The 19,146-nt window shown below is 38.1% G+C and overlaps 1 protein-coding gene across 2 annotated transcripts in view; it reads right to left on the reverse strand.

Annotated features, from left to right (window-relative positions):
- Window positions 1-19,146, reverse strand: part of PTAC3 (plastid transcriptionally active 3) — a 285,319-nt gene that overhangs the window by 224,430 nt on the left and 41,743 nt on the right. For both annotated transcript variants that reach the window (XM_089808584.1, XM_089808583.1), the window contains exons 2-3: window positions 9,540-9,711; window positions 9,135-9,352 (exon numbers count right to left, since the gene is read on the reverse strand). In XM_089808584.1, coding sequence (XP_089664710.1) covers window positions 9,135-9,352; window positions 9,540-9,711 — 390 coding nt within the window. The remainder of the gene's footprint in view (window positions 1-9,134; window positions 9,353-9,539; window positions 9,712-19,146) is intronic.

Consider the following 19,146-nt stretch of genomic DNA (forward strand, 5'->3'; position numbering starts at 1 on the left):
ATGTCAGTAGAGCCAGTTATTCAGACATGTCCGTCCATAATTGTGCAAACATTCTAAACACCGAAATGCTCAGGGGGCTAGACTAAAAGTATCCCAAGCCTGATCCCAGAGTAGGGAGGGTCTTTTGATTCAATGGATTGTGTGGAGATAAATATGGTCCGAGGTTGGGAGGTTAAGCCTAAGCCAATGCTTCTCCTCTTACCGAAAGCCGAGGCTTGCACAACCAACTAAAGACTCATCGGATATTTCTTGTATGTTCTTCTTTTTCATGTTAAGCATTCACTTTACTTATATGTATGGAAAAATAGTAAATCGTTATTTCAACTATTATAGTTGATCATTGTTATAGTTATTTCAGTTGAACATTGATATAGTTATTTCAATTGAGTTTTGTTATTTTAGTTAATCGTTTGTAGTTAAAAGCAGTTAGTGTCCCATGAAAAGGAATTCAATATATTTGTTCAATAATTTGATGAGAACTCTTTCTAGATCACCTTTATTTTATTATGAAAATCCGTTTGTTACACACAACAATAAGGCCATGAAAATTATTATAGACTCCGTTAAAGATCATATTCTCCCATCTATTTCCAGTCTCTCTACAGCATTTGAGATGTTCTCCACTATTATGAACACCTTTGAAATCAATAATACTAGCAGATTGTTGACATCGAAGCAAGGTCTACTATACATCAAGATGAATAATGGAGAAACTGTTATGTCCTATTTCCTAAGAATCTCAGAATTAAAAGATCAACTTGCGACCATTGGAAATGAAGTAGACGACAAAGAACTAAGCATTATAGCCCTAAAAGGACTACCACTGTCTTGGGAAACATTTATTCGTGAACTAAGTTCTCGACTAGATCTTCCTAAGTTTGAACTACTCAAAACAAATGCACTAAAGAAGAGTCAAGATAAATTACGACAGGAATCATTTCAAATCAAGAGGGAGAATTTCAAGCTCTTCAAGCCAGTACCAATAATAAAGGAAAAAGAAAGGGGATTCATCAAGACAAGGAATTTACCAAATCATACAGGAAAAGAGATTGGTCCAAAGTACAATGCTTCAAATGTGACAACTTCGATCACACTAATGACTTCTGTCCAGAACGGGAGAAAATTCAAGCAGCCCTAGCAAAAGTTAAGTATGAAAAGGATTAATATCTTACATTTTACGTTGTTGAACGAAGAGATAAAATGGAACAAGAATACCATAGTGAGGAATCAGAGGGAGAGTGATGCATTTCCAAAGTTCGAATACATAAAGTGACATATGCAATGTTCTACCCAAATCTATAAATTTAGCTTTTGAATCAAAGATATGGTATATCAAGATTGATGAGCAAATAACAGATATTTGTTATGAACCTCTTGCTAATATTAAATTGGAATATTTTAGAGGTAAACTTGATATGATCAAATTGTAATTTTTGAATATTGAAATTAAGTTTCAATTTATGTGTTTATGCTTCTAAGTTGAATAGTTGCATTAGATATGTAATGAAAGATGACGATCTTTCAGAGACATATATTAAGAAGGTAATCTTTGTAAGGTGACGATGTTACAAATGATAGGCCTATTATTATGATAGTTTGTTCCAGACATGTCGAAAGTCATGTATAACAAATGCATTATGATTACTCTAGATATTGTTTCGGACAATTAGAGATCATAATTTATGTTATGATAGTGTTCATAGCATGGTGATTTATATTAGTTGACGGGTCTCTATTTCTTAGAATGGTAGTGTCAAATAATGTATTATGTGTAATAATTCTAATATCTGAATTCTTTATTACTTCTCCTTTGCTAAAGAGGGAATGTTGAAGTTTAGCATCAATCAAAGTAATATTGAGTATCTGAATCTATTAGGCTTTGGTCTAAGCATATATCTATACATATATACATACACATATGATTATATGCATACGTTTATATGTACAGATATGTATGTATACAAGTCACACAGTCATGATTCAGATCAGGCTTCTCTTACTGTTGTTGCTGATTCATATCGGGTAACTTCCATTTTGATATTATAACATTTGTTATTTTCGATCAGTGATCAAGCTCCAAACTACATTGCTATCGATATGTATTAAGTGATGTTCAAAGTAATATCGAACATGTCTTATCGGGCATGATTAGTTTGATTGCCGATTGATTAATAATTACTAACGGGTATGACCACGTAGGGTCATGACCGTATGTGGCCTTTGGCCACGTAGAGTCATGCCCCTACGGGGACATGACCCTTCACTTTGTATAAGTATTAACTCTCATCGGTGGACAAGGCAATATCAATACATAACATACTTGCAGTCCCAGTATCGGCAGACTAATATTGTAGATTATTAAGTACATTCTTGTCAACATTCTGCATTCCAGACAAAGCACATTGAAGCATTCTGAACGTACATACCTGTCGCACACAAACAACACAAAGTAAGTAAAGTCTGATATAATCTGATATTCTTTCTATCAGAGATCCTATAAAATAGCAGGCTCATGTAAAGGACTTTCAGCTATGTCGAGAGGTTTTGATTATCCAATTTTGACATCTCTTGGCATCATTCAACTTCATATATTTTTTAGGCATCCTTTATCATCGTGTATGTTGGTACCCATACGGACCTAATATTAAAATTTACAATGTGGTTTCATTCCAGTTTATTTGGCCCATGATGGTTCAGCAGGGTATGACATGGTTTAGATTGGTTCAATGGATTCTATGGTTCGACAGTTTAAAATGACAGTTTTGTACACCTCGAAACAGTCACCTATAACTTTTTACTCAGGCATAATTTTGCAAATTGCTTCAATGGGAAGGAAGAACATTAGGATTGTGCCAACATATCCGAAAATCAAAAAGATCCAACGGTGGGATAAAAAGTTATACCCCCCATACCAGGACCTATTTTTGCTGCCAAAAATATTAATGATTAAAATTTTCAGTGTGGAATCTTGAACCTCTTTGAACTATGATTCAAAGTAGTTTTCGAAGTGGTTCGAAGTGGTTCCATCTACTAAAGCAGGTTCAAATAGCTTATTCAAAGTCAGCCTGATTCCAAGTTCAGCAAGTTTCATACTACAAAAGTTCTAGTGATTCCACTTCAAAAGTGCAAGTTTAGAAGTTCCATGACTCTTGGTTCCCATTCAAAATGAAAGTCCATGAGATTTAAATTGTTCCTAGGGGGATTCAAAGATATGTCCAAAGTCCTTTTTTCGTGACAATTATGAGATTCACTTTGGTACAGTTAGATCAGTCGAGGTGAAGAAGCCCAAGTTTGATTATTAATGGATATGATTGCAATTTCAAAATTCAGAATCCAAATAAAGGGAATTAAAATGAAACTGAATATCTTGATAGGCAAGTGGAAAATGATGATGCTCACTTGGCCTTTCTAAGAAAGAATGAGAATATGGCTGGAATAAATCATAAACCTATCAAATGGATGGAAAGCAAAGATGAGAAATACAAGGTTGATGCTAGCAAAACTATCTTAATAGTTCTGATTTGTGGCAGTTTGACAGACCTTCAAACAGTAGTGAATAACTTTTGACTCGGATATTATTTTCAAAATTGCTTCAATGAGAATGTGGAAAACTAGGATTCTAACAACATATCCAAAATTCAACAAGATCCAACGGTAAGATATCTTGTTAAAATATATTGAAGAGCATGAGGCAGCAGAAGAGAGAGAAGGACGCACGGCAGTAGAACACGATAGTGATGCCAATAAAAGTAAAAGAGCAAAGGGAATACAACTCCCCTAGATGTTATAGTACAAGACCACCCCTTCTTTAGTACCACAGTGAACATTGACACTAAATTTGTCTCCATTGTACACAAAAAAAAAGGGCCACTAGAAACTGCTTTTCAAAATAAGGGTCGGAAAATTGCTGACATTAAGGTGGGAAGGTCCCTGTATGCATATGGGTTGTCCTTTAATGTTGTCCGCTCTCCATTTTGGAAGGACGTGTTGAGGGGTGCCAATGAAGCTCCAAAGGGGTATTGTGGCCCCGGGCATGAGAAAGTGCACACCACCTTTTTGGATGACAAGGTCCAACGGATTGAAAACTAGTTGAAGCCCATAAGGGACTCATGGGTTGAGATAGGGGTGACAATTGTTTTAGATGGTTGCAAGAATTCTAAGACCCGTCCCTTGATCAATGTCCTTGTGGTGTCCCCTAAAGGGACAATGTTTCTGAAAGCGGTGGATTGTGAGGGCAACGTAAAAGATGGGTCATTTATTGTTGATATGCTAATTGGGGCCATTGAACAGGTGGGTGCAAGAAACGTTGTCCAAATCATAATGGACAACGCAAAGAATTGTAGAGCAGCAAGTTTTTTGGTTGAATCACAATATCAACATATCTTTTGGACACCTTGTGCAGTCCATTTACTCAATATTATGCTACAAAAGATTGGAAACCAAAATGGAGTGGATCAAAACAATGTATGAAGAGGCTGAAGACATACAAATGTTTGTCACAAACCACCACATGACTCGATCTCTTTTCAGGGACTACTCAAAATTGGAGCTATTAAAGGTAAATGAACTTGAACTCAAGTTAGTAATTTAATTTTTAATATTTGACAATTTCTGATTTTTCATATTTTACTTGTGCAATGTGTATACTTTTCTAAGATATGTATCTAATAGTTCTTTTTTTTTGCTCTAATTTATGTCACAAGTTGCTAAGACCCATTTTGTATCACATATAATCGTCTTAAGATGGCTTGTGCAAGTGAAAGATGCACTTCAAGGTATGGTAATCAGCCACAATTGGGGTGTATGGAAGCAAAAGAACACTGAAGGGGCAAACAAAATAAAGGATAGGCTATTGGCTGAGTCATGGTGGGAATGTGTGGAATATCTCCTTAAGATCATTGAGCCCATTATGAGCATGCTTAGGTACACTGACATGGATAGGCCTTGCCTTGGAGAGATCTATGATGCCACAAACTCAATAATTGAGAAGATCAAACAAGTTATAAATGAGAAGAAGCAAGATCCGCAAGAGACCTTTTTCAAACAAGTGCAAAAAATTATTAATGAAAGATGGAACAAAATGACCACTCTATTACATTTGCTTGCCTATGCCTTGACCCCCAAATACTATAGCTCACAATATTGTGATCTACCAGGAAGATTGCCCCCATATAGAGATATGGAAGTGTCTGACGGGTACCAGGCAGCATTTAGAAGAATATTTCCTAATGATGATATGAGAGATGTAATCATGGATGAGTTCATAGAGTTTGCCAATGCTAGAGGCCTAAGTAATGATGCCCTTCATCATCGGTTCAAGAAGGATGCTCATGGTTGGTGGTACCTCCATGGCCAAAAATTCCAAACATTACAGCCCCTTCCAATCAAAGTTATATCACAAGTTTTATTTTTTAAAAATTAGCTCACTTTATCTTCAAAAGAATCATGACTAGAAAGTGGTATTAAACTTTTTATAATATTGAATTAATTCTTTTTTAATTGCTTACCCTATGTTGTCTTTATAGGTTGCTAGTTCTTCTGCATCAGAAAGAAATTGGAGCACCTATTCTTTCATCCACTCGGTGAAACGCGATAAGTTGCAATCAAAAAAAGGAGAACCTGGTATTTGTGCATAACAACTCGCGCCTTCTTTCTAACAAGAGTCAAGAATACGAAGAAGGGGAAACAAAGAAGTGGGATGTAGGTGCAGAGATTGAGGACTCGGATGCTTCCACTGCTCGGCTTACAGTTGATGATTTTGATGACTTTGATGTCAATCTATTGCTGATCCCATTGGCCTTAGCACAAGTAATGATGGAGAAGAAGAAGATGAAGAAGAAGATGAAGATTGAAGAGAGAAAGAATATTAATATATTTCCATTCCATTAGTTAAATAATGAACGTGAAACAGTGATACTTGAACTTGATATTTTAAATGTTTTGAATCTTTGATGTTGAAGTTAATTGAACTATGTTACTATATGATGGTATGATCACTATGATTACAAGTTTAAGTTTAACTGTTTATGGTGTTTTAAAGTTTTAGTTGTTTAAATGTGTTTATGCTACTATGCTACATTCTAATTTTAACTCATGCTTCATAAAAATGTATATGTTTATATTTATTTTTTTATAATTTTTACATGTTTTTTTACTAACGAACCCAAACCCCTTTCCAAAATTTTGTCAAACTTGCGAACCGGTTCTCGAACTTCAAACTTCAAACTTGGAACCAAACCCGAACTGGCAACTTAGCTTGTAGGTAATAATTACCCATTCAAACTGACTCGAAGATCGAAGAGAATTTGAGCATGAGGATTATGGGATTTGACAACAACATATTCAATTTCCCTTTCAGGATGCAGCTTTTGCATAACACCTTTAACAGGTATCCATGCTTCAGTCATATCCATGTTGAGCTCACCACCCACGTCTTTACAGAAATTGTGGCCAAGCAACATACTGTAAGAACCAGCTACATCTGCAACCAAAACAGTCATTTTGATCTTCTTGTCTGAGAAGGATGCAAAGAAAAATTGAGCATCTTCGATTTGCCCTTTCAGGGGTACTTGCTTATTCTCCATGGGATAGCAATTACCAAAGGATTTAGTCAACTGAATCGCATGGCACTATAAGCCCTTCATGCGGCAAGAAACAGCAAACAAACACCATATCTTTTTCGAAAATATGTGCAACAACAAGAGCCTAACAGGTTACACAATTTAGCAATGAGAAAAACCACAATTTTGGCCACAAAGAAGAGACATTTTTCGCAGAGGAAAGGCACAGCAGAAAAACCCACAAAATGCAGATTCTGAAGACCCAGAAAAAACTCACATAATTTGTGTGTAAAAAACTATTCACAAATTTCTGCAAATTTTTCACAAACTTTCCAGGTAATAGAGACACCTCGGATTTTATTATAAAATTCATCAAAAACTCTAAGAAAGAATACCTCTACCTAATAGCATAAAATGATTAAAAATATTCAATGTTACATAAATGAGGAAGACTCATTAAATAAAAGATTACAAAAGATCTCTCTATAATGGAAACGATTAACAACTAAGCAAGCAAACTAAACTGAAAGAAACAAAGAAAGTGTTTGCATACAATCCTAAAAACATAATTGAACATTCTACTAACTATAGCAATATTATTTTAACAAATGTTTGGTGGATGTTTTTTATTGTCCTTATTTTTATTTTGGTCAACTATTTTGAGAAAGATCTGTGTTTGGAAGAGATTCATATTTTCTAGGCAAAGCTATACTAGAAATTCTTTCATGCAAATATTACATCATCAATTAGTTTCTTTTTATAATAATCTCAATTATAGATTTAGCTGATACATTGCATGTGTTAGATTTGTTTCCATTAGTTAAGATCAATATGTTTTAGATTACTTTCAAGTGGTTGAGCTTAATTTACAATAAAGTTACATTTATAGAAAAGATCTTCTCAGGATAAAAGTTTGTGGTTGGATCTATTCATGCATTTTCTTGTAAATAATATAACTGCCTTTTGTACTTTGATCTTTATTGATAATTTTTAAGTTTGATTATTGCTGAAATTGTTGTTCGTAAATTTATTATTCTTGCAATTGTTCATATTGTGAGTTGAGTGTTTCTCTAACAAACTTAGCAAGCTTTCCATTGTTAAAAGAAGATGCATTGCAGCTTTGCACCCAATCCTTCATACTTAATTCCTGAATTGTATTTAGATCTTTGTGTTTGTTCACAAATCTTAATTCAATTTATGAATTTCAATCTTTGCATTTAATTGAAAATCTTAAACATCTTTTGGCCACGTTATTTTACTTTCTGGAATAGATATATTTATATAGAAAATTCTTATTTAGTGGAGATAAACCAAAAATATAGTATGCTATGACTATTTGTGTGTCTTGCATGCTTGATAAATCTAGTAATTCCAAGTTAAAAGGGGCTTTCCCTATAAGTTTGAAATACAGTGTACCAGACATGCTGTTCCAATTGCGTCATACTGAAAGATGCGAATTAAATTGCTAACAAACTTGCATTAAATTAGCATCCAATCCAATTCTCTTTATCAAAGAAGCCAATTTTTATTTTAGTTATTGGAAAAAACATAAACTTCCAGTTTTATTTTAAACCAAGGTTGCATGGGTACGTGGGTACGGGAACGGGCACGGGTATGCATATTTTTCAAAATAGGGGACGGGGGTATGTTTGTATGCCTAATTTTTTCTATATAATTAATATTTTATAGAAAATATAAAAATCAAAATATCTGTCATGAGTCATGACATTAAGCATTCAAAACAAGAAATTTGAAAATATGAGCCATAAGTCATATATATATATATATATATATATATATATATATATATATATATATATATATATATATATATATATATATATATATGCTATTGCTGAATGTTTAAAGTATTTTTCATAATAGGGGACGGAGGTACTTGGGTATGTCAAACTTATTTTAGAAATTATACTTTTATATTTATAAAAAATCTGAAATTATGAGTCATGACAATGGTTTTTCGAAACAAGAACAGTGATGAAGTTTGCAAATGTAATGTACTGTTTTCAGTTTCAGATTTGCTATATGTTCGAAATAATAATACATGATAAATGCTTAGATGCATAACACAGAAGGCAGACTTTAAACATGAACAAGAAGATCCTAAAGTTTATTGTTAATGAGTATCAAAGTTTCAAACTGATTTGGTATTGAGTTAAGTTTGATAAACAAAAAGCTAATACAAAAACAAAAAACCAAAAAAAAAATCAGAATCTTAATCAAGGTCCTTAGCTATGATGCTCTCCACCGAGTACCCAGTACATGGGATATGTGTACCCGGTACATGGGTACGTGGGTACGAGTACTAGGGGTGTGGGCACGAGTACCCATGCAACATAATTTAAACATTTCCCATGGAAACAGCCCACAGGTATAACTATGAACAAAAGCTCAAGAAATAAGAAGCATAAGTATAAAATTAAAAAATATGCATATTGGAAAAGCTTAAGCATGTTAAAAGGAAATAAAGTAAAATAAACTACTTTGACACAATAAATGGTGGACTACCAGATTAAATTTCTCAAGCACCCAACTCAAGTCACTTCTAGTTCATACCTGTACACTAAGTAGGCAATTAAAATGAAAAGTTGTTGGCATTCTTCCATAAGCCTCCATATTCTTTACAATCATGAAGGCATTAGCATGATCCCCAGCCTTACAATTTTCTACAATCAAGAGATCGTACAGTCTATCAGTGCCTCTTAATCCTCCTTCTGCACCCTTCAAAAAAACAGCATTTGCCTTCTGTAGATAACCAGCTCTAAATAGCTCCTCTGCAATCAACAAAATATCATGTTGGAGAAAGAAAACTTGAAGTACCAGGGAACATCCTAATAGACAGAAAAAATACATTTCTTTAATTATACTATTGGAACAAAACAGCATTATGCCATCAGAAATATATTATTTTGCCTAACTATAAACTTCATTGTATCATCACTGTCGAGTATAATAGTTTACCAACAAAAACAAGCCAGGCTCGACGAATATCGAATTTGAAGTTTTCCATAGTAGCAAGGATTTCTTCTCCTCTTAATTCCTGACCCTTTGCCCCAAAGAGTCGAACTACTGCAACAAACGTCTCTTCTAGAGGACGAAGACCTAAACTTGCTTCTTTACGCATTACTTGCATCTGCATCAATCAGACTTTCCTCTGAGCATCAGAGATTTCATCAAATTATATTGTGGTGTGCATCTCCATTTTCTTTGATATCAGTACACAAGATAAAATAAGGAAATCTACAAACAAGATTTCTAAAGGGACACAATTTTTATACAACAAAAATTATCTATCCAGCTTTAACACAATTTCTTAGGATATGATACAAAGCATAAGAAAAATACAGATAATCTGGATGCAACCATTTGAGATGAAAGTTTATGAAATAAAACACTTAGCTCAAAAAGTGCTACATTATGAGCCCAAAAGTAACAATCAGCTACAATTCTGAAAGATACATAATATTAACTAACCTGTATCATCACATAGAAGCTATGACACAGCAGGTTGAAGCTTAATCACTAATAATTTCTTGAGATGCACAATACCACCCAACTTGAAATGGTGTTGAAATAAATTGCAATTAGACAGCTTACCTGGTTTAGACAGTTCGCAATTCCTTTGCAGAGCCAGTTCACCATGCAAGAACCTTATTAGTGTTGCAATTAACAAAATGAAGGAATGTACTTGCAGCCTTGCAAGGATATGCCATAAAATAGAACAACCAATTGGACTCAAGGAAAATGAGAATAAAGAACAAGTCACAACTGAATTCTGTTAGAAATTTAAGTACTGGCACACTGTTGTTCAAATTCTTATATAGTTGGATAGCATAAAGCAACAAAAGGATGAATTATTATAAAACTATATTAAAAAAATTCCAATGCAATGCAATTGTTGGTTGGTGATGCACCCAAACAGAAATGCTTTGTGAAAGGAATAAGGAAGGTATTGAAGGAGAGCTTATGAATTATACCAAATTACCAAGTCTAATCATAAAGGCACCCACAATTTAATGCTCAAAGTGTAATGTCCCCTTTTTGGCTAACTTAGGAAATAGGGAGAATTACCTTGCAAACTCAATTGCAAGTGACTAACTTTTTTATAGTCTTACTTAACACCATAAATGATACTTCTTATGAGAGCTTATGTATAAGATTAATGGCTAACTCACTGCTATTTCTAATATGACAAGTAGATTATGAAAGATGAATCGGTATCTATATGCATGCATTTATTGATTATATTATCTTCTAAGTTGTCGATTCGGGTGTGAATACGGATATGGGTGCAAGAATTGGGCATGCAGATGCATGAATATTTATTTCTATTTTTAATTTGGAGTGGGGGTGGATGCATTTTTACATGTATGTGTGTGTGCAAAGAAATGCAAGAAAGACACAAAATTAAATCATTCGATAGTAGGTTACTCCATCACTGACCCAGATAAATATTATAAAGCCAATTGATAGTTCATAAATATTCAAAATTTTAAATTGAAATAACTAATGAGACATATCATATACATCCATGTTCATGATTCCAATGCAAATCAGAAAATCACTGTAATTACAAAATCAAAATTTATCCAATTGAAACTCTATGATATAATCTTCAATTGATCCACTTTGCTTGACTTAGGTCACGATGCAGGAGCATCTTGGATGTAAGGGCAATCTTGCATCACCCAAAAATATTTCTATTTCTAATTTTCTAGGTTTCAATAGGCACTATTCTTGTACAAACTTGCTACTTGTGGGAGCTTGTTAGTTTTAGTAAATTGGTATCATGTGCTCAGATTGTTTTAATCTCATATGTGGAGGTTCATCTTAGACATATCAACCTGCTAGTTGAGTTTCATTGTCGCATCATATGTATTAGTGCAATTCTTGGAGATATCCATATTACAATAATAGATAAGACGTCTATTATTAGTTAATGGTTATCTTGTAAATATCTTTAGCTTTAGTTTGCTTTCATTTTTTGCTTTCTCTGGAATAGAACGTTTCTATTCTTTACGATCGTTTCCTAAGGAAACATCGTCTCATTCTTTTGTATAAATTGACCTTTCGGTCTCTGTTATTAACAAGCAAGTATTTACCAATTACCTCGTAATATGGTATCAGAGCTAAATGCTTAAATATTTTTGTTAAAATTTATAATTTCTTCTTGAAATTATTTGTTTAAATTTTTCCAAAATTATTTCAGCTATTTTCTTCAAAAACCCGCCTAGGTTTTTCTGTCTAGAGAAATTCTGAACTCGGGTCTACAAATTGCATGAAAATCGTGGTCGTTTTGTACCATTCTCAGCTGGTATCTGAAAATCGCGATTTCTTTTGCCTAACATCGCGTTTTTTATTTTACACTCCATTTTCGCGTCTTCAGCCTGCACCCGCGTGATTTGGAGGCTCATGTTGTAGTTGCAAGGGTTTGTACTTCCTACCAAAGACGTGGAATCGACAATTTGGTTCAGATCTTTATCTAAGACTTTTTTTTTTTGAGATCGTTTCTAACAGCCGCGCGACTAGCAGACTCGCGTTTTTGGGGTGAAAATCTGCATGTTTTTGTATCAAATCTTCATGCTCTTAGCCGTCTCAGTCTGTCATCGTGCTCTGGGAAGCAGATTTGACCATTTTTTATCAAGAAATCTGAAGTTTTTTCAAGCTTTTTTCAACTAGGGCCGTTTTTTTTCGAAACCCTAATTTTTGGGGTCGAAAAAATATTTTGTTTGCAGATTCTTGGTGGGTTTTTCGAGAGCTCAACCGGGTTGTCTTCCGTTTTTTTTGGGTGCCTCGATTTTCGAGCCAGCGGATTCAAAAAACGACAACAGATTCCTTCTAGGTTTTTCGAGCTCTCTTCTAGGTCATTCTCTGATTCTTCTGGGTCTTCCGTATTTTTGCCTCGAAGAACGTGCCTTCACAGATTTTCACAGTTTTTCATTGAAAAACGTGCCATGGCATCTTTGACAAATATTCTGCTCGAGCATAATTCCAAATTCAATGGTCGCAATTATGGAACCTGGAAGCAGCGCATCATCGCAATCTTCGAATATCGAAACACCGATCAACTTGTTCTGGGTGTTAAGCAGCGTCCGACTTCTCCAGGTCCTGATCAAGATACATGGGTCTGAACAATCGAGAGGCAGTAATGCTTCTCAAACTCTCCGTAGCTGATGACCAGCTTTCTTAGATTCCATCCGGCAAGACAGCAGCCGAAATCTGGACACATCTCAAAGGTCTTCATGAGACTTCCGACAAGAGCAGAGCCTTCTTTCTGAAAAACACTCTGTTTTCTATTGTCATGGATGAGTGCACCTCGCTCCAGGCACGCCTGAATCGGATTCAGGAAATCTGTGATCAGTTACTTGCCATCGGTCGCAAGATGAAGGAAGAGGATATTCTGGTAATCACTCTTCGGAGTTTACCAAATTCCTATGAGCATTTTATCGAGACTCTCAACATCACATCTACTGGTGTTGATCTAAAGTTCACTGATCTCTGCACCCTGCTACTTCAGCAAGATCGGTGGAAACAACAGTTCGGTAGTAGCTCCAGTTCCAACTCCACTGAGCAAGCCTTTGCTGCGAAATCCTTTCAGAAGGATAAGGGCAAGTTTCAGCAACCATCTCAGCAGAAGTCTTCTGCTCCAGCATCCGATGGTACCAAAAAGAAGAACATTCAATGCAACTATTGCCACAAGTATGGTCACATGAAGGTTGCATGTCGGAAACGCTTAGCTGCCCAGTCTAAGCAATCAAGTTCGCAACCCAAAGCGAACAATGCAGAGCACACTAAGCAAGCGGAATCTGCCTTTTACGCCTTTGTTTACCGTATGGATTAATTAAGCAACGCACACTGAAAATCGATACGAACACCGAACAACAAATAGCAGAACTTCTATTATTATTCGCATATGCCAACAGTACATTATGCTTTTCTCATATGATATGATAATGATAAGATGAATACAATGCTTCCCGAAGGGGTTATAAATACTTTCCGACGAACCTTCCCGAAGGTATCCGTCGGCTAAGTACATTATACCCGTTACAAACTGTTTTCCTGTCGGCTACATAACAAGACTTTTACCGAAGGGACCCGTCGGCCGATACACAATTTCCTTTCCGAAGGGACCCGTCGGCCGATACACAATTTCTACCGATAACATCATTCCCCCCAAAAAAGAAAAGTCGTCTCCCGACGACTATTACAAAATCTCTGAGACAAATCAACAACCAAAATATAATGACTGACCCAACACTGTCACTTTAGCCAATCTGACATCTGACCCTGATAGCCACCTGTGCCGCTTTCTGCCTTCCAATGCCGAGTACACTGAACCAAGTGTCGCTGCACTGCCTCCAACTGGATGATCAGCTCCTCTCGAGCTCTCTACACATCCACCAAGACAGCCTCATGGCCAACACCTACTCGAAGTGCCTCTGATACACAGACACTCCATGCCTGCCGCAGCTCCAAATCTTCTCACTGGTCAGACTCCCACGACTGATATCCGCAACGACTGGGGGTCCAAGGGGCAACGCCCCCGGCGGGGTCGAGGGGCAGCGCCCTCGCGGGGTCCTGGGGCAGCGCCCCGGGTGCGCTGTACAGGGCAGGGTCGAGGGGCAGCGCCCCTCGCCGCCAACACCAATTTAGCACTGTGAAACCCACACAAAACTGCACGGAACACACCATTTCTGTCATTTTCTGCCGATTCTACACTCTTTCTGGCAATCGCTGATTCTTCCTCTTCCCTATGGTATCATCTAATACTCATTCTGAGCATTCTCGATTTGTCGACGTTTTTTTTTTTTTTTTTTTTTTTTTTTATTATACAAAACCTCCTGTCACCCTTCTGTGATGAAATCCGTACGCAAAAACCCCACTCTTCAAAATTTGTAATCTTGCAATCCAAATCCCTACACATGATATGCTTGGAAAATCCGTACAATCACCTCGCATTCCTAGCTGCAATTTCCGTACACTGCTTTTCTTTAAAAATCCGTACAAAAAAGGCTCTAAAATCCGTATGCTTAATATATGTGCTTTAAAATCCGTACAAAACACACGCTTATAACAAGCCGTACGGTATCTTCCTCTAAAAATCCGTACAGCAGCCTCTTGAGAGCTCGTACAATTAATTTGTTTGAAAAGCCGTACACCATTCTTCAAACATTGAGAACCATACGACAATTTTTTCTTGTGAAATCCGTACGGTGCTTGTGGAAACCGTACAATGCCCCTTACTATGAAATCCGTACCGTTGCAATAAAATCCGTACCGTGGTGATGAAATCCGTACGGTGGCTTTAAAAACCGTACTACAGCATGAAATCCGTACATTCTTAAAAAATCCTACTGCAATTTGGATTGTCTCGCCAATGGAAAACCGTACGGCAACATAAAATCCGTACCTTGCTATGGAAAACCATACGGAAACACAAAATGCGTACCTTGCTGATGGAAATCCGTACGATAACATGAAATCCGTACGTTGCTGATGGAAACTATACGGTGCTTCTTCAAAATCCGTACTTTAGTTCTGGAAAACCGTACGGTGCTCTTCAAAATCTGTACTTTAGTTTCAAAATCCGTACTTCACTTCTGAAAAACCGTACGGCACTTCAAAATCCGTACGGTGCTTTACTTCATTTCTCTCTCTCTCTCTCTCTCTTTTTTTTTTTTTTTTTTTTTTTTTAAAATTTTAAATCTCACTCCTGGAACAATTATGTACAATATTTACATATATACAGTACTTACAGTCTTCTCTCAGTTATTCGTCCACGGGGGTGCGTTACTTCTTTCATTGCAGACATTCAACTTCGACCTCTTCACTACATCGAATACTTCCTTTCGGTCTAGCATCCACTGTTTTATTGCTCTGTTATTGCTTACTTCCCTCATCTGGTACGACCCGACCCATTTAATTTTGAACTTGCCTGGTTTGATCTCATTTCGATCGTCGTACAACACCCACTGTCCGAGTGGAAACCTGCTACGCTTGTTCTGTGTCATCTCCATATCGCCCAGTTTGTTCCCGAAGCCCTGTACCATGGACTCTGTCAACTGCCCCTTCTGTTCGTCAATAACATTTTCACTCCGTACTGCTGCAACTTTTATTAGACCCTTTCGCTTTGTTTCCTGTGCAGACCGTATCGTGTGCCTTCCTTGCTGCCAGTACCTTTCTGTTATATTTGTGGTTTGACATAATACTTTCTTCCTGCGCAATCGTACAGTAGAATCTTTCCTTCTTTTTGGTTCGTACTGTATGTTCTGTCCTTCAGCTTCAATCATATCCACATTTTCTTCTTCGACTTCTCTATGTTGCTTCGAACATTCATTTCTTCTTTCGGCTTCTCCATGTTCCTTCAGACATTCATTTCTTCCTTCGGCTTCTCCATGTTCCTTCAGACATTCATTTCTTCCTTCGGCTTCTCCATGTTCTTTCAGACATTCATTTCCTTCGTCGGCTTCTCCGTGTTCCTTCGGACATTCATTTCCTCCTTTCTTACCTTCGTCGATCCTTAGCATATTACAACTTGGAAAGAGCTCATAATCCTCTATCTGCCAGTGGTAAAGACCATTTACTGAATCTAGATCATCATCTCCTTCCAATCGTAGGACTCCCTCCTGATCGGGTTCCATACTCTGCCTCCTCTTATCATCTTCTCCTTCGGAATCCGACGATAGAGCTTCTTCTCCAACCATCTGAGTGTGTAGATCAATGACATACTTTCGGCCTTTGCTTTCGAGTGATAAAGTATTTTTCTTCCAATCGTGCTTTGCCTTGGCTTGTATCAGCCACCCCCGGCCCATAATGGCATCATATCCCCTCCGCTTCAGTGGGATTACGACAAAGTCCAACAAGAACGGTTGTGCTCCAATCGTCACTGGTTGTGCTGTCAGGACTCCCAATGGCTTGATTCCATGTTGATCGGCCGTTAGCAGCTGGAATGTAGGCGGCCATAATGTCGGCTGTCCCAACTTTTTCCAAGTATCTTCAGGCAACACATTGACACCGGACCCTCCGTCCACAATTGTTTCCGTCAATACAGTCCCGAGAATTCCCATTTCGACGACTGCTGGATGGCGTCCGGATGAGAGGGCTAACAACATTGGATCTTCTGCACTTGCGCCACTTTCCTTCTCCTTTTTGTGTATTGTACTTGCTCCACTTTCTTGCTTCCTTCCATGTTCTCCTGGTAGTTGAGCAGCGGGAACAATGTTTGTGAGTGCCGATCGGAGCTGAGGCATAGTGAGCAACAGATCACTTATCCTGACAGGTATCTCGGCTTGCAAAATTTGCCGTACAATGTTCTGTTCTGCACAATTCCGTACGGAAGGACTTGGCGTGTCTTTTAGGTGAGGCGTATCTGCCTGTGTTGTTTTTTGGATTTCTGCCCTTGCTTGCTCCAGTCTCCTCTTTTCTTCCGCTGGGTCAGGATATAGCTTCGCTTGCTTCCGAGTGATGGCCAGAACTTCTTCCTCTTCTGTTGCTACAGTAATCAAATTTACTCCAGACTTTGGGCACTTGGTATCATCATGATCACCAGGTCCACACCAGCGGCATAGCAACTTCGGTGTATTTGTTGTTGTGCACTCCCGGGCGAAGTGACCCCACAGATTGCATGCGCGGCATTGAACAATTGGCCGACCATTTGCATCGTACTGAATGCGACTCCTTCCTCCATTGTTGTTGTTGCCACCATTGTTGTTAGTGCTGTTGTTGTTTGGACCGCGCCGGTTGTTTCTATATCCGCCTGATGTGGCACCTTCCGTACTGGTGTTCCCGTTCCCCCCGGACGGAGAGGCCTCCTGTGTCAGGAACACTTGCTGCGGTGTTCTTGTTTTCAAATTGAAAGGGCAGTCCTTTATTGAGTGTCCCATAATCTGGCAGATCTCACAAAATTGCTCTTTCGGGCAGGATCCCTTCGTATGACCTTTCTTACATTCCGTGCACCATAAGTCATTACCCTTAGGTTCCTTGTTCATGTTCTTGAATTCCTTCAACATCCGAAGCATGTCTTTCTGAAGGGCACGAACCTTCTTGTTGCTTCCTTCGTCATCGCTGCTATCATTTCCGGAGGATGCATCGTCATCTGAATCGGACGAGCTGGTCTTCTTCTTCTTCTTTGTCTTCTGATCACTTTCGAGGTTCATTGCTCGGTTGTAAGCTTCATTGTATGTGGATGGCGGCACGATCTTCATCTTTTTCCGCAGCTTCGGGTGAAGGCCTTCAATGAACCATCGTTTCTGTACCCCGTCAGCTGGTTTATTCTCCATCTTACTGATTAAGTCCTTCAACCTCCTGGCAAAGACCCGTACAGTTTCATTCTTCTTTTGCTTGGTATTGAATATCTCGGCGACAATTTCGTTGTCATCTCGCAAAAGTTGAAATTCTGCGATGAACTCCTTCTTAATGTTATCCCAACTATTCAATTTCTGTGGATCGGCATCAGTAAACCAATCAATGGCAACACCTCGTAGGGTTGCGGGAAATTGTCGGATCCATTCGTTTGTATCTGTTATGCCATTCGCCCTCCAGATCGTTTCACATGTTTTACAATGTCGAATGGGATCAGCTGCTTCTTCACCATCAAATTTAGGCAATTTTTCCTTCGGACCTGCCATTATTACTGTATGTCGAGGGTTTTGTTGTGTACCTGCGCTGTTTTGCACTCCCGCGCTGTTTTGAGCACCCGCGCTGTTCTGAACACCTACGCTGTTCTGGACACCCGCGCTGTTCTGTACACCCGCGCTGTTTTCTGCTTCCGTGCTGTTTTCAACACCCGCGCTGTTTTCTGCTTCCGCGCTGTTTGGTGAAGAAGAGGGTTTGTCAACCGTAGCTGTCCGTTCCGGAAGTATATCTCAGACGAAGAGGTCACTCCATGCTCGTGCTCCTTCTGCACTCCGAGCCGTGCGAGTCGATCTGCTTCCGTCAGGATTCTCTTCCCGTGGCGTATGCAGGTTCAGAAACTCCTCCCTCGCTTCTTCCACCAAATCAAGCCGTTGTCGAGTCTCCTTCAACAATCCTTCCGCACTCTTGCTTTCGTCGGAAATCTTCTGAAACCTCCTTCGACGCTCTATCTGCTGAACCAAAATTAAATTTTCCTGCGCAACGCGTATGTCATCTTTTTCCTTTAGCTTACTCCTGTCTTTGTTCAACTGATTCGGCATTTAATTCATCTCCGCCTGCCTGCGTGCCAGATCCATCGGGCAACGGCGCCAAATGTTTACCGTATGGATTAATTAAGCAAAGCACACTGAAAATCGATACGAACACCAAACAACAAATAGCAGAACTTCTATTATTATTCGCATATGCCAACAGTACATTATGCTTTTCTCATATGATATGATAATGATAAGATGAATACAATGCTTCCCGAAGGGGTTATAAATGCTTTCCGACGAACCTTCCCGAAGGTATCCGTCGGCTAAGTACATTATACCCGTTACAAACTGTTTTCCTGTCGGCTACATAACAAGACTTTTACCGAAGGGACCCGTCGGCCGATACACAATTTCCTTTCCGAAGGGACCCGTCGGCCGATACACAATTTCTACCG

This window comes from Cupressus sempervirens, chromosome 11 (assembly GCF_028749045.1).
Source record: "Cupressus sempervirens isolate cs-2001-9-10 chromosome 11, ASM2874904v1, whole genome shotgun sequence".
NCBI lineage: Eukaryota > Viridiplantae > Streptophyta > Pinopsida > Cupressales > Cupressaceae > Cupressus > Cupressus sempervirens.